The sequence below is a fragment of the Martes martes genome (genome assembly GCF_963455335.1).
Source record: "Martes martes genome assembly, chromosome: 8".
NCBI lineage: Eukaryota > Metazoa > Chordata > Mammalia > Carnivora > Mustelidae > Martes > Martes martes.
Window position 1 is genome coordinate 123,135,014 of NC_137895.1, and position 15,305 is coordinate 123,150,318.

Sequence of the window (15,305 nt, forward strand, 5' to 3'; positions counted from 1 at the left end):
TCATGAACTTCCTTACACAATCACCCTAGTAAATAGAAAATGATTTGAAGAAAGTTGATTCTTTTCTAAGCTGTGCCACTTATTGGTGATACTGGAGGCATTCACTAATGGGCACAGGATTCTAATGACAGAGTTTTCATAATATTAGCATCAAAATCATAAAGCATAATAGGTAAGTGTCTCATCTCACCCTCCGCATACTTTCTCATATACCACATTCCTAGGTAGCTCTTAATATTTGAATTTTACTTTTGTTTGAGTAATTTCTAAAAATTAATGGATGGCACTCCAACTGGGCACTAAAATCTTTGAAAACAAGGACAGTGACTATAAGAAATCATTTTTTCTTCACTGCCTAACACAAGAACTGAAAACATAGTAGGTCTTCCATAATTATTCAGTGAATGAATAAATTTAAAAAATAAATACATAGGATAGTTTTTTTAATTCTAAGAATTCTAAAAATACTTAAGAGTTACTATATTTTACTTTATTGAACTATCTTCTGTGTAATGACCAAAGGGAATACTGAGGTCCCACAATATGACAGTGAAAACTGTCATTTATTGTTCGTGTTTTATTAAATGAATGAAATGCTTTTGAATACTGTAAGGCTGCTCACAAAGTCCTTTTATACAGTAGCAACTTACTGAAATATTTCCAACTTTGATTAATAAGGATCACTGAAAGAATGCTTAAGGATGGGAAATTCAATAGTTTAGGAAAACAAAATTTCTCTAAAAGAGACAGCAGCAGTTCAGATAATTTCTTCTAATATATTTCTATAAACATTAAAGCACTAGATTTTAAAAATGAGATGATGCTTCCAGATATTATAGGCAGCATAGATGATGGCTGAAATCTAAGTGAGCCACAGAATAGTAATGCACAAAAACTAGATAAGTTAAAAAACACTTTGTAGAAAAATAATTTGATGGCTTAGAAATAGCAAATTAAAAAAGTATAATTTTTACTAATGATCAGAAGTCTGCCTGGGCACAGAATCAGAAAATTTGGAGTTGATGGTGACATGAAGTGGCCTGAGTTCATCCTATTTGCCTGTTTTTATTTTGAAAATGAGAAGCTGGCATCCATTACTGATGAGATAACTTGATTAGGGTTCAATAAGCCCTGCAGGGGTGCTCAATTCCAATAGCTCCATTCCAGTAAGCACATAGGATGGTGTAGCAACTCATGGGCTCAGACAGATGAGCTTAAATAACAACTTCATCTTTGAGATAAGGAACAGTGTCACTAGATTTTGTGGTGATAGTGAAAGAAAAGGTTTAGGATTGTAGGTCCCTAAACCAGGAGATGGACTATACTAACGCCCCTCTTTAGAAATGTAAATTCCATTCCTTGATTCGTGGTTTTCTTTTTTTTATTATTATTATGTTTTAATTTATGTTACGTTAGTCACCATACAGTACATTAGTTTTTGATGTCACGTTCCATGATTCATTGTTTACATATAACACCCAGTGCTCCATGCAATCCATGCCCTCCTTACTACCCATCACCTGGCTCACCCATCCCCAACCCTTCCTCCCTCTAAAAACTTCAGTTTGTTTCCCAGAGTTCCTAGTGTCTCACGGTTCTTCTCCCCCTCTGATTCCCCCCATTCATTTTTCTCTTCTTTTGGCAGTTTATACTCTTACATCATAATTGTCCAAAGAAAGTGCTTTCCTGGTTTACTTACCCAGTTTCTACCTGTATTAGGCACTACCTAGAGAACAAAGGTAAGTTAGGGGCTACTTAGAGAAATACAAGATTATCTCCAAAAGCCACTCCCACCATTTTATAGATCATAAAGTTGTAGGTATCAGTAACTTTTAATATAAGATGAACCTTGAAATACTGGTTGTTTGACAAAACAGGATAGAGATATGTAGCTTTAAATCTAATAACATTTACACTTAAATAATCTTTCAGTTATGTATGAGTCACTCGGTGTACATGTAGAACCATTTAATTAACAAATGTTGGGGGAGCCTGATGGTCCTACTTAACAAAAAACTGACTTGCAAACTTATTGCTATTTTAAAAAGCCTGCTGCTGAAAATGTATTAAGAATATCTTCATCAGAATTTGCATGAAGAACATTTAATTACTCAATTATGTAGACCTTTCTTTTCCACAGAATTTGAGGGAAATATATTTTCTTGTATTTCATGTAGAAATCCCTAGAAAGGAGTAATTATTCTGCCCTCCTCCACCATGTTGTAGGAGCACAAACGGGTTCATGAAGGTTGTGTCCAAGGTCATGCAAACAGTAGTAGAGACAGGACAGAGGCTAGGTCTTCTGCCCTCTAATTCCGTGTTTCTCTGCACCATCAAAGTGCCTCACAGAAATTAGTGAATAAAGAAGAGACTAGAGCTTGAGAGTTGCAGACATGCATGAAGGAGAAAGAAGATGCTGTTCAGAGGCATTTCCTGATCAGAAACCCCTGTACTTCCATGCTTATGGGAAGTTTCCTACCTATTATGATCGTCTTGCCTTTCTAATAATTAAAAAATGGTAGTCTAGATACATCAATGCCCATAAAAAGAAGAGACTTGCGTTTTCACTTGTTGTAAGGGTATATATGTTGGGTATTCCCTTTGACGAAAAGCACCAAGAAAAAATTTTTTAAAATTTGGGGACATCTGAATTTTTACCACAAAGAAACAAATACATTTCTATATTGAAAGTGTACAAGGTGATCATTTAATATAGGTATACATTGCAACAGGATCCCCACTGCAGAGATAATTAACACATTCATCATTTCACATATTTAGCTTTTTTTTTTTTTCCTGGTGAGAACACTTGTTTTACTCTCAGAAAATTTCAATTAGACAACACAGTATTAGAAGTCATAGTCACCGTGTTATACATCAGATCCTCAGACCTTGTTTGTAGTGTAAATGAAAGCTTGTGTGCTTTACCAGCCTCTTCCTATTTTCTTCATCCCGTAGCTCCTGGCAACCAGTCCTCTAAAATCTATTTGTATGAGTTCAACTGTGTTTTGTTTTGTTTTGGGTCCCACACATAAGTGATACTACGCAGTTTTTCCTTTTCTCTATTTGGCTTATTTCACTTAGCATAATGCCCTCTAATTCATTTCTGTGGTCACGGAGGCACAATTTCACTCTTTTTAAATGCTGAATGATATTCCAGTGTGTGTGTTCTTTATCTGTTCATCTATAACACTTCAGTTTTTTCCATATTTGGCGAGTACGAATAATGCTGCAGTGAACAAGAAAATACAGAGATCTCTTTGAGAAGTGACTTTGTTTCCTTTAGTATATACCCTGTAGTGGGACTAGTAGATCATACTGTAGTTCTATTTTTAGTTTCTTGAGGAACCTCCATACTGTTTTCCATAGTGACTGTGACAGTTTATATTTCCAACAGATTACATGGTTTTCTTGTTCTCCACATCTTCTCCAGCACTTGTTATCTCTTCTCTTTTTGATAATAGACATCATGACAGGTGTGAAGTGATATCTCATTGTGCTTTTGATTTGTATTTCCCTCAAGATGCATGTCATTGAGCACCTTCTCATATACCTGTTAGCCATTTGTATATCATCTTTAGAAAAATGGCTGTTTAGGTCCTTTACCCATTTTTTGTTTGTTTGCTATTTAGTTATATCAGTTCCTTGCATATTTTGGATATTAACATGTTACTGGTTATGTGATCTGCAAAATTTTTTTTTCCCCATTCCATAGGCTGCCTTCTCACTTTGTTGATTTCCTTTGCTGTGCAGATTTTTTTGTTTGACATGGCCCAACTTGTTATTTTTGCTCTTGCTGCCTTTCTTTGGTGTTAAATCCAAAAACATTACTGAGACATTGAGGAGCTTACCCTCTGTGTTTTCTTCTAGGACTTCTGTGGTTACAGGTCTTAAAGTCAAGCCTTTAACCCATTTTGAGTTTATTTTTGTGTACAGTGATTTAGAGGTTCAATTTCGCTTTTTTGCATGTGGCTATCAACTTTTCCTAGCACAATTTATTGAAGAGACTATTCTTTCTCCATTGTATATTCTTGGCTTCTTTACTGAAAATTAATTGATCATATGAGAACAGGTTTATTTTGGGGCTATTATGTTCCATTAATCCAGGTGTCTGTTATTATGCCAGTACCCTACTATTTTGATTACTAAAGTTTTGTAATACTTTGAAATCAGAAAGTGTAATGTTGCCAGTTTTGTTTATCTTTTTTCAAAATTGCTTAGCTATTTGGAATCTTTTGTGCCTCCATACAAATTTTAGGATTCTGTTTTATGTCTGTGAAAAAATGTCATTAGAATTTTTATAAAGATTGCATTGAATCTGTAGATTGCTTTGGGTGGTATGACATTTTAACGATATTAATTCTTCCAGTCCATGAATATAGAATATTTTTACATTATTTGTGTCTCCTTAATTTCTGTCATCAATATTTTATAGTTTTCAACATACAGATCTTTCCTCTTGTTTAAATTTATTCCTAGGTATTTTATTTTCTTTGAAGTCATTATTGGCAGCATTCTTTTCTTAATTTCTCTTACCGATTGTTCTTTGTTAGTCTGTGGAAAATCAACTGATTTCTGTATATTGATTTTGTATCTTGCAACTTTACTGGAACTGTTTATTATTTCTAACAGTTTACTGGTGGAGTCTTTAGGGTTTTCTATTTTATAATATTATGTCATCTGCAAACAATTTTATTTCTTTTTACCCAATATGGATTTCTTTTCTTTCTTTTTCTTGACTAATTTCTCTGGCTATCACTTCCAGTACAATTTTGGATAAAGAGAGTGGACATCTTTGTCTTTTTCTTGATCTTAGAAGAAAAGCTTTTCACTCTACTTTTCACTCTCAAGAATGATGTAAGCTACAGTCTTATTATATATGGACTTTGTTATGTTCTATCATTCTATCTATAATTTGTTAAGCATTTTTATCATGAAAAGATACTGAATTTTGTTAAATGCTTTTTCTGCATCTATTCAAATAATTGCATAATTTTTATCCTTCATTTTACTACTGTGTTGTATCACATTGCCTAATAGGTATATGTTGAATTATCCTTGCATTCCAGGAATAAATCCAGCTTGATGGTGGTGTATGATCCTTTAAATGTTTGAATATGGCTTGCTAATATTTTGTTGAGGATTTTTGGATCTATGTTCACCAGGGATATTTATCTGTGAATTTCTTTCCTTGTAATGTCCTCATCTGACTTTGGTATCAGGGTAATGCTGGCCTTGTGAAATAAATTTGGAAGTGATTCTCTTCTACATATTGGAATAATTTAATAAGGATTACTACTAATGTTTGCTAGAACTCCCCAGTGAAGCCATCTGATCCTGACTTTGCTTTTTTCTATTTACTGATTCAGTCTGCTTACTAGTAATTGGTGTGTTCAGGTTTTCTATTTCTTCATGATTCAGTCTTTATTAGTGGTATGTTTCTAGGATTTATGTATTTCTTCTAATTTTTTGGCATATAATTTAATTGCTCATAGTAGTTTCTTATAATCCTTAGTACTTCTGTGTTATCAGTAGTCAAGGCTCCACTTTCATTTCTGATTTTTTTGAGTCTTTTCTCTTTTTTCTTAGTCTAACTAAAATTTTGTCAATTTTTTTTATCTTAAAAAACAGTTCTTTATTTCATTGATCTTTCCTATTTTTCATCTGAGTCTCCACTAAATTTATTACTGCTGTGATCTTTATTATTTCCTTCTGCTAACTTCAGGCTTGGTTTGTTCTTTTTCTAGTTCTGTCTTAAAGTGTGAAGTTAGGTTGTCTTTTGAGATTTTTCTTTTTTCTTAATGAAAGCATTTATGGCTATCCCCCATTTTCCTCTTAGAACTGCTTTTGCTGCATCCCATAAACTTTGATATATCGTGTTTCCAATTTCATTTGTCTCAAGATATTTTTAGTATTCCCTTTTGATTTCTTTTTTGACTCATTGGTTATTCAGGAAGATTTTTTTTTTAAAGATTTTATTTATTTATTTGACACAGAGAGATCACAAGTAGGCAGAGAGGCAGACAGAGAGAGGGAGAAGCAGGCTTCTCACTGAGCAGAGAGCCCGATGCAGGGCTCGATCCCAGGACCCTGAGATCATGACCTGAGCTGAAGGCAGAGGCTTAACCCACTGAGCCACCCAGGCACCCCAGGAAGATGTTTTTTAACCTCCACATATTTATGAGTTTTCCAGTTTTCCTTCTGCTTTTAATTTCTAGCTTCATACCATTTTGGTAAAAAAACGTGTATAATTTCAGTCTTCGTAAATTCTTTAAGACTTGTCCTATGGCCAAACAAATGATTGGTCCAGGAGAACGTTCCATGTGCTCTTGAGTAAAATATATATTCTGCAACTGTTGGATGACCTAATCGCATATTTCTGTTGGTTCTATCTTGTCTAACAGGTAGTTTAAGTCCAATGTTCCTTATTGATTTTCTGACTGGATGGTCTGTCCATTATTGAAAGTAGGATATGAAGTTCCCTACTATTACTGTGTTGCTGTTTATTTTTGCCTTCAGATCTGTTTATATTTGCTTTATATACTTAGCTGCTCCGATGTGGGTGCATAAATTTTTACAACTGTTATATCCTTTTGATGAATTGACCCATTTATCATTATATAATGACCTCCTTTTCCTTTCGTTACAGATTCCGGCTTAAAGTCTGTAATATCTAATATAATTCTACCTGCTTTCTTTTGGTTTCCATTTGCATGGCATACTGTCTTCCATAATTACACTTTCAGTCTACATGTGTCCTTAAAACTAAAGTATGTCTCTTATGAGCATATATAATAGTTTTTTTATTCTTTTTTTTTTTTTATCTCTTCAGCCACTCTATGTCTTTTCTTTTTTCACTCTATGACTTTTGATTGGAGAATTTAAGTCCATTTACATATAAAGTAACTATTTTTTTTAAAGATTTTATTTATTTACTTGACAGACAGAGATCACAAGTAGGCAGAGAGGCAGGCAGAGAGAGAGAGAGACAGACAGGGGGAAGCAGGCTCACTGCCAAGCAGAGAGCCCGATGTGGGGCCCAATCCCAGTACTCTGGGATCATGACCTGAGCCGAAGGCAGAGGCTTTAACCCACTGAGCCACCCAGGTGCCCCTAAAGTAACTATTGATAGGTATGGATTTACTGTTGTCATTTTGGTAGTTGTCTTCTGGAGGTTTTGTAGTTCCTTTTTACCTTTCTTCCTCTCTTGCTCTTTATCTCTGTGATTTGATCATTTTCTGTAGCTGTATGCTTGATTCCTTCTACTTCATCTTCTGTGTATCTACTATAGATTTTTGTTTTGTGGTTACTATAAGGCTTATATAAAACATCTTATGTTTATACAATCTATTTTAAGCCAATCATGACCAGCTCAAACTCATACAATAGCTCTGTATTTTATAACGTCCACCGCATTTTATGGGTTTTTTTGAAGATTTTTTTTACAATTTATTTGAGAGAGAGAGTGTATGCGAGCACTGAGGGGAGGGGCTGAGGGAGAAGCAGACTCCCCACTGAGCAGGGACCCCCAATGTGAAGCTCAATCCCAGGACCATAGGATCATGATGTGAACCAAAGGTAGACCCCCAACTTCTGAGGCACCAAGGTGCCCAACATTTTATGTTTTTGATGTCACACTTTACAACTTTTTATATTGTATATCCATTAACAAATTATTATAGTTATTTTATAGCTTTTGTCTTTTAAGCTTTATGCATGGTTATAAGTGATTTATCCATCACTGTTGCAATATTAGAGTATTCTGAATTAACTTTATATTTGCCTTTACCCTAGTAAGTTTTGTATTTTCATGTAATTCCTATTACTTCTTTGTATCCTCTCATTTCAGCTCAAAAGCCACCCTTTAGTATTTCTTATAAAGCTGGTCTAGTGGTGATGAACTCCTTCAGTTTTTGTTTGTTTGGAAAAGTCCATTTCTTTGCCATTTCTGAAGGACAGCTCTTTTTGGTAGAGTACTGTTGGTTGATGGTTTTTTCCTTTCTATCAGCACCTTGAATATCTCCTCCTACTCTTTCTGGCCTGCAAGTTTTCTGCTGAAAAATCTTCTCATTGTCTTATGGGGGTTCCTTTGTAAGCAGTCAGTTGCTTTCCTCTTGTTGCTTTTAAGATTCTTTGTTTTCAACTTCTGGTCATTTAATTATAGTGTGTCTAAAGGTTAGCCTCCCTGATTCAACTTATTTGGTATTTTGGGGCTTTGTATATCTGGATGTCTGTTTATTTCTCCAGGTTAGGGAAGTTTTCAGCCATTATTTCTTTGAACAAGCTTTCTTCCCCCTTTCTTTCTCTATTCTCCTCCTTGGATTGCTATAATATGAACTTCAGCCCACTTGATGGTGTCCCATATATTCCTCAAGCTATCTTCACTCTTTTCTTTTTGTTTTCTGATTGGATGAATTGCACTGCCTTGTCTTCATGTGCATTGTTCCTTTCTTTTACCTCATCTAGACTCTTGTTGAACCACTCTATTAAAATTTTCAGGTCAGTATTGCATTCTTCATCTGATTTGTATTTAGTACTTTTTTTTTTTTTAAAGATTTTATTTACTTATTTGACAGACAGAAAGATCACAAGTAGACAGAGAGAGAGGGAGGAAGCAGGCTGCCTGCTGAGCAGAGAGCCCGATGCGGGGCTCAATCTCAGGACCCTGAGACCATGACCTGAGCTGAAGGCAGAGGCTTTAACCCACTGAGCCACCCAGGCACCCGTATTTAGTACTTTTTTAATGATTTTCTATTTCTTTGTTGAAATTCTCACTTTGTTCATATATTGCTTTTGTAACCTCAATGAGCATCTTTATGACTGCTATTTTGAACTCATTTAGGTAAATTAACTTACTGGTGTTTCATTAAGGTTGGTTTCTGGAGATTTATTTTATTCTTTTGTTTGGAATATATTTCCCTGTTGTTTTTGTTTTCTGTTTTTTGGGGGTTTTTTTGTTTGTTTGTTTTCATTTTCTTGACACTGTTAGTTTCTGCACATTAGATAAAATAGCCATGTCCTCTAGTCTTGTCAGAGTGGCTTATGTAGGACACAAACTGCATCAATAAGCACAGCCCAAGCTCCTGGTTGTCTCTCAAATCTCTGTGATTATCCCTGATAATCATAGTGTTTGTTCTTAGAAGTTCCCTGTGGTTGAGACTGTGCCAAGATCCATCAGTGTTTCAAAGGGAATGATCATAGTCAACACCTACACGTGGGGTTGATCTGGAGCCAGACCCTCAGGCAGCAGCTAAGAAAGCATGCAGTCAAACTGCTTCCGGGGGGATAGTGGGAGATAGGCATTTTTACCTGGTCTCTCTACTAGCCGAAGGGGGTGCTCCTTCACCCATTTAGAAACTGCTTATTTGCTATAATCTTCTAGGACTTGTAAATACAATCTTCATTGGCTATCAGAGCAAGGTGATTTGGCTGCCTAAATCCTGGATGGCTAAACTATAAAAGTGAGGACACTAGATGTGTGGACAAGCTCTTTCAAGGTAGATACTGGCAGCTTGGTTTTATTATTGAAGTTAGCCAGAGAGAGATGGTGAGGGAAGTGCTCATCAACTCTTTTGGGTCCTAGGGAGGATAACAGTCAACAGCTAAATGGACTAAAAGCCAGACCCACATGCTACAGCTTATAAAGTATGTAGTCACACCCTTCCAGGGCAAGATGGGCATTTTTGTCTGCTCTCTCTCTGCTGAGTGCTGGGAGCATAGCCATGGCAAGTACTCATGCGCATACCTGTTGTTTCTTTGTCTGCTGCAGTCCTGTGGGACTTATAAATGGAAATCCAGTTGTCTATCAGAACCAGGTGATCTGGGGGCCTGTTTCTTGGGTGACAGCAACCAAAGCTGGGTGCCAGACATGTGCAAGCTCCTTTCCAGAAGGATGTTGGTGACCTGTTTTTATTGTCAGAGTGAACAAAAAGAAGAAGCTGGGGGGAGGTGCAGCTGCCTCTTTTGGGCTCCAGATAGGATCACAGTACCTAGATATATGCAGTTTCAATGTGGGTATTTTCTCAGTTGCCCAAATTACAGTAGTTACTCAGCTAGTTTTTAGATTTCTCTCAAAAGAAATTGCTCTGCGTGTAACTCTGTGTGTACATTAGGTGTGTCCATGGGAGGAGGGAAATTCAGAAGCCTCCCATGTCACATTTTGGTCAAAAGCTTTCAGCATTATGTTGAACTCAAAAACACAGTGCAGACAGTATTCTGTTTTACATCAATCAAATACAGGGATTAAGTCATGAGCAGTCAGATGGAAGAAGTCCATAGAGCAAGGCACGTGGGAAGAGGTGTGGAGCACACTACTCTCCCAGAAATTCCACGTGTTCACTAACCCGGAAGCTCTGTCATACAATCTTGGTTCTTTTTTTCCTTTTCAATCAGATGTTTACTGACCCATGAGATAAGTTTATCTCTTTTAGTTCTGTGAATTTCAATTTCTGTAAAATACTTTTTATTTCTGTAAAACATTCAGAATGTAAACATGATTTTTTTTTAACCAACCAAAAAATCCAATACTTAGAGCTAAGCTAAAGTCTTAGCTGCTCATTTTTTTTTTCTTTTAGGAAAAAATTAAACAATGTCATTTAAAACAAAACTGTGACTTCTCATCAGTGGCTATTAAGCTATTTCACTTCACATTTCGTGTTAATAGTTTTATAGTTGATTCCGGCTGATTGACTCATCAGAATATGATACATAGCACTGAAGATTAATTCCTCCCAATGTACCTCAAGGGGGCTTCAGAAATCTTTACTTGGGGCCCTTTAAGCTGCCTTGCAACCCCCTTGAAGCAATATAACAAAGACAGAAATGCAGTATTGTGAACCAGAGAAGAAAATTCCCATTAGTGCTGAAGGAATTTTTTTCAGCATGGAAGAGTATAATTCTAAGTATCGAAGAAACATTTTCAGGTCTTTTATAAGTGATTCTAGCTTTCCTGAATGTGTCCCTTTCTTTCTCAGCATTTGTCAAATGTATTTGAAGTTCATTCAATCCACTTGGGTTGCATTTTGAAAGTGGCTCATAGAAATTTAAGCAGACAGTACCCATTAACATTAATGGACTTCCTAAGGCAAAATTCCCTCATACTGGGCTCAATATTAGCCTCAGTATGAGATTAGGTTTTACTAAATATTTAGAGAATACTCGATTGTTTAAAAATATCCCAAATACTGTTTCAGTAATGAATTCCAATTAACCATGTAAAATTTAAGAGGCACAGCTATTAGATTTGAAGACTATATTCATGGTTTTGTGAAATCTATCACCAGAATTGATTGATATATATTTATCAATGCATTTCTTCTGTTTCAATGGGGTTTATAGGCACAGCACTTGTTGTCCAGTGGGACCACGTACATCTCCAGGATAATTACAACCTAGGAAGCTTCACATTCCAGGCAACCCTCCTCATGGATGGACGCATCATCTTTGGATACAAAGAAGTAAGTAATGTATTGATGATGTCCTTTCCCCTTTATCTTGACTTCTATCTTTTTCTCCAAGTGTCAAGAAAAGGACATTTTATAATCATGAACCTCAAATCACTTTCTCATGTCTTGGTTTCTTTTGCTTCATACAAAAAACATTTTTTTTTAATCTACTAGGTAGCACTGATTGTTAATTCTTTGGATTTTGTTTTGTATTCTGATATCATTGGTATTATGATTGGTGAATTTCATAGAATTATGAAATTATATTCTGATGGTATTATAATGAAATATCTCTAAGAAAAAGTATTTCCAAGTTGGAAGGACTTCTCTCCTACATCTGATTATATTTATTTTTTGTTTCTTTTTGCCTTTCAATTTCCATGACATGTTTTGATTCTAACTCCAAAAATATTATTATACATGAAAACTTGTGTGGCTTCATGACCCAATACTGAAGGCACATTAGGACCCACAATCCCTTTGGCCAGTGTATATTTCAACCTGATAGGCAAAATTAATTAGCATTCTAAGTGACAGAAATAAGAATGGAATTTAAACTTGTGGTTTGTTTCATTTTACGAAATTCACAAAGCAAAGAATGGAGATTTACTAAATTATTGCCTTAAATTTACAGAATGTCTAAATTAGAATAATAACATGTTTAGCTTAGAAAGTCTATTGACAATATAATCACAGTCTATTAGACAACCTAAACTTTTGGGGAACAAAATAAATATAAGAAAAAATTTTCAGAAAAAAAAAAGAATAAAAGAATAATATTCCAAGAACAGTAGATGTGATATTTTAGACAGTTACTAAGCATATTAACCCATGGGTTAATTGGGTATTTATAATAATACAGATGCAGTATATCATTTGAAGGGTTATTTTTTGTTAACAAATGCATCCTTGACTAGTAAAAGGATTTTGAAAATTTAAAAATTATTCACTTTGGTCAAGTTTTCTGAAATACATCTTTTCTATAGGGTGAGGGATAGTTTTATTTCAGTTAACTAGGTCAGCTTTTGGAAATCTTCTAATCATTTCAAATATTTCCATTCCTTTGGAGAATTCTTCCATGTGGTATTGATCATTTTTACTTGGGGTAATAATATAAACAGAATATAATATAGAATCAAACAATCTGGTCTGCTTGGTGCTTCTTTTTTTTTTTTTTTTTTTTTTTTTTTTAATTTTTTTTTTTTTTTTTAAAGATTTTATTTATTTATTTGTCAGAGAGAGAGAGGGAGAGAGAGAGAGCGAGCACAGGCAGAGGCAGAGGGAGAAGCAGGCTCCCCACCAAGCAAGGAGCCCGATGTGGGACTCGATCCCAGGACGCCGGGACCATGACCTGAGCCGAAGGCAGCCGCTCAACCAACTGAGCCACCCAGGCGTCCCTGCTTGGTGCTTCTTATCCACAGCTATGGTTTAATATCATAGCCCTTCATATTCTTGTATCACCTTACTTGCAAGCTGGGAGAATATAGCTCAAAAGGACTCGTTCATTTCTAGTTTTCATAATAATCTAGTATAATCCTAAGACTGCAGAGTATCATTATACAATGTTAATTTTCAACTATTTTAACCAGCAGTGACAAAGTTTCTGGAAAGAAGCAGGATCAGTAAGTCTAGGGTCTTAAATCTCACTAACTGTAGGTTTTTTCAAAACAGATTTTTTTTTTATTATTGTGGTTTCTCTAGTCTTGATTATAAAAATCATCATCTTTATTTATGCTATTCTCCATGGATGTCTCACATTGCAGAGTAACAGTTCATTTTTTTCTATTCCTTCTTTGTAGTGGATTTGGTATTTTTAAAATGTTTTTTGTTTCTTTATTGTAATCAAAGAAAAATTTTCCACTCTGATTTTCCTGTTTTGTCATGGGGAATATTACACTGATAGGCAATTTTAACATTTTCTTTGCATTTCCAGACTATTATCCTATTGAACACTAGTCCTTCTGAACTCAGAGTTCTAAAGAAGTCTTTGCTTTATTATTGGCCTTATTGTTCTTTCTTTATTCTGGTTACAAAGCAACTTTTTATTTCATATTCTACCTTAATTTTTTCCAGTAATTGTCATACATTTATTTTGCTGATGTAAATTTCTATTTGTAAAATTCGCCACAGTAAGGGTTCCCTTGCACTTGAGAAGAAAACTAGATGTTTCTGACATTTCTAGAAAACATTTATGATCAAAATAGCATAAAATAGTTAGTTGTTTGCATAATATATTATCCTTCACAAAGTGCCTTCACATACAGTATAGTTTTCTATTCTTCAGCAATATCTTATATTCTTAATATTCATAAAGGCACTGGTGCTGAAGGTATTTAATAAATGTGTATAGCTTAATTATGAAATTAGATCATGCAAAATTATCTTTATTTTATAGCTAAGCAGACTGCATCAGAAAGGTTCAATAACATGCTTGAGGTTGCAGAGTTAGTTGAGGGCAAATCCAGGACTAAAGGCTCTAATTTGGTGATGCCAGGGTACCTCAACATTACTTTTGTCTTTCCCAAGAGGATGATGTATAACAATTCACAAATATATTCTTATTTTTTTAAATAAATATTGGCTAATGTTTGGTGTTTAATAATCTTTTTATCTGACTCCAATAAATGACACAATTACAATCTCATACAGTTAGAAGTATTCCTAGTTGAGTTACAGAGCTAGTGAAATCATAAGGACTTAATAAAGAGTATAATTTTGTGTTCCTGTCCAGGTTAAATTTACAGAACCAACCTTACAGATAGGGAACTAAGTATAATTCTTTCTGTACTAAGTTTTTCCTAACTGGCTAATGCCAGCTTTGTTTTATTTTATTTTATGTGAGTGAGAAGAAAAAAATCCCATGTATGCAGAAACTACCAACAGAGCACTTGGTTTAATTGTAGAGTAAAATTAGTAATGCATTGAATAAACTTATTGACACAAATTTCATTTTTATTTCCCTCAGGTGATGTATTCCAGTGGATAATTATGTTTCTTTTATTAACTCTTAACATGCCAACTGCCCATACTAACCACTCAGATGACCTTCAACTCTGCCATATTCCTCATATAGTCATTTCTCCAGCAGTATAATTTTTTACAGTACAAACTAGATCAATAATGGTCAAAATTAGAACATACATTTGCACTTATAACAATTTTGCTTATAATAGGATTGAGGTAAGAGGGTACTACTGCTGTTTAAAATAGGAGTGAATACAGATTTCTTCGGGTCATTCAGTGCTCCCCAATCAAAATCCCAATGTTCTTCTAGTCATACTGGTAAGAGGAATAGTGGAGATTTGGATTCCTTTAAATAAGTAAGTCACCTCTCCTGAGGTTGTAGCTCTGTATCATCGAACTAAAGATTTAAAATTCTATTCTAAGTTATAGTTCCCCATTGTTACACAGCTGTTTATTTTAGTTCACTTCAAAGATACCATTTACTTGGGATGAAGTGAAAACCCAAAAAGCAGATTGTCTTTTTCTTAATTTTCTGTCAGATTACCAACTGTTCACTTTAATGCATTTTCCAGTTTCACAGTATCTGTTTGTGTCTTGGGCATCGATTTTAATTATCTGATAAAATTAACCATCTTGCCTTCTATTTCCTTAATATAATAATAATAGTTCCTTTAAAGTTTATGGCTGATAACTAATATCTAGGTTTCCTGTGGGTCTGTTTCTATCATGTCTTTTTTGTTGTTGTTGTTTGTTTGTTTGTTTTGGCTTCTCCTCTAGATTTTCATCCATTGGTCCCATCTCCTTGCATGCCAGATAATTTTTGATCCAATGTTGGGCATCGTTTACAACCACTAAAAAGATACTTTGAGGTTGTGGATGATGTTTTCTTCCTCCAAT

At 34.8% G+C, this 15,305-nt stretch overlaps 1 protein-coding gene across 1 annotated transcript in view; it reads left to right on the forward strand.

Moving 5' to 3' along the window:
- Positions 1 to 15,305, forward strand: part of PLXDC2 (plexin domain containing 2) — a 446,156-nt gene that overhangs the window by 300,312 nt on the left and 130,539 nt on the right. Inside the window, exon 6 of the mRNA XM_080812133.1 lies at positions 11,338 to 11,456. Coding sequence (XP_080668259.1) covers positions 11,338 to 11,456 — 119 coding nt within the window. The remainder of the gene's footprint in view (positions 1 to 11,337; positions 11,457 to 15,305) is intronic.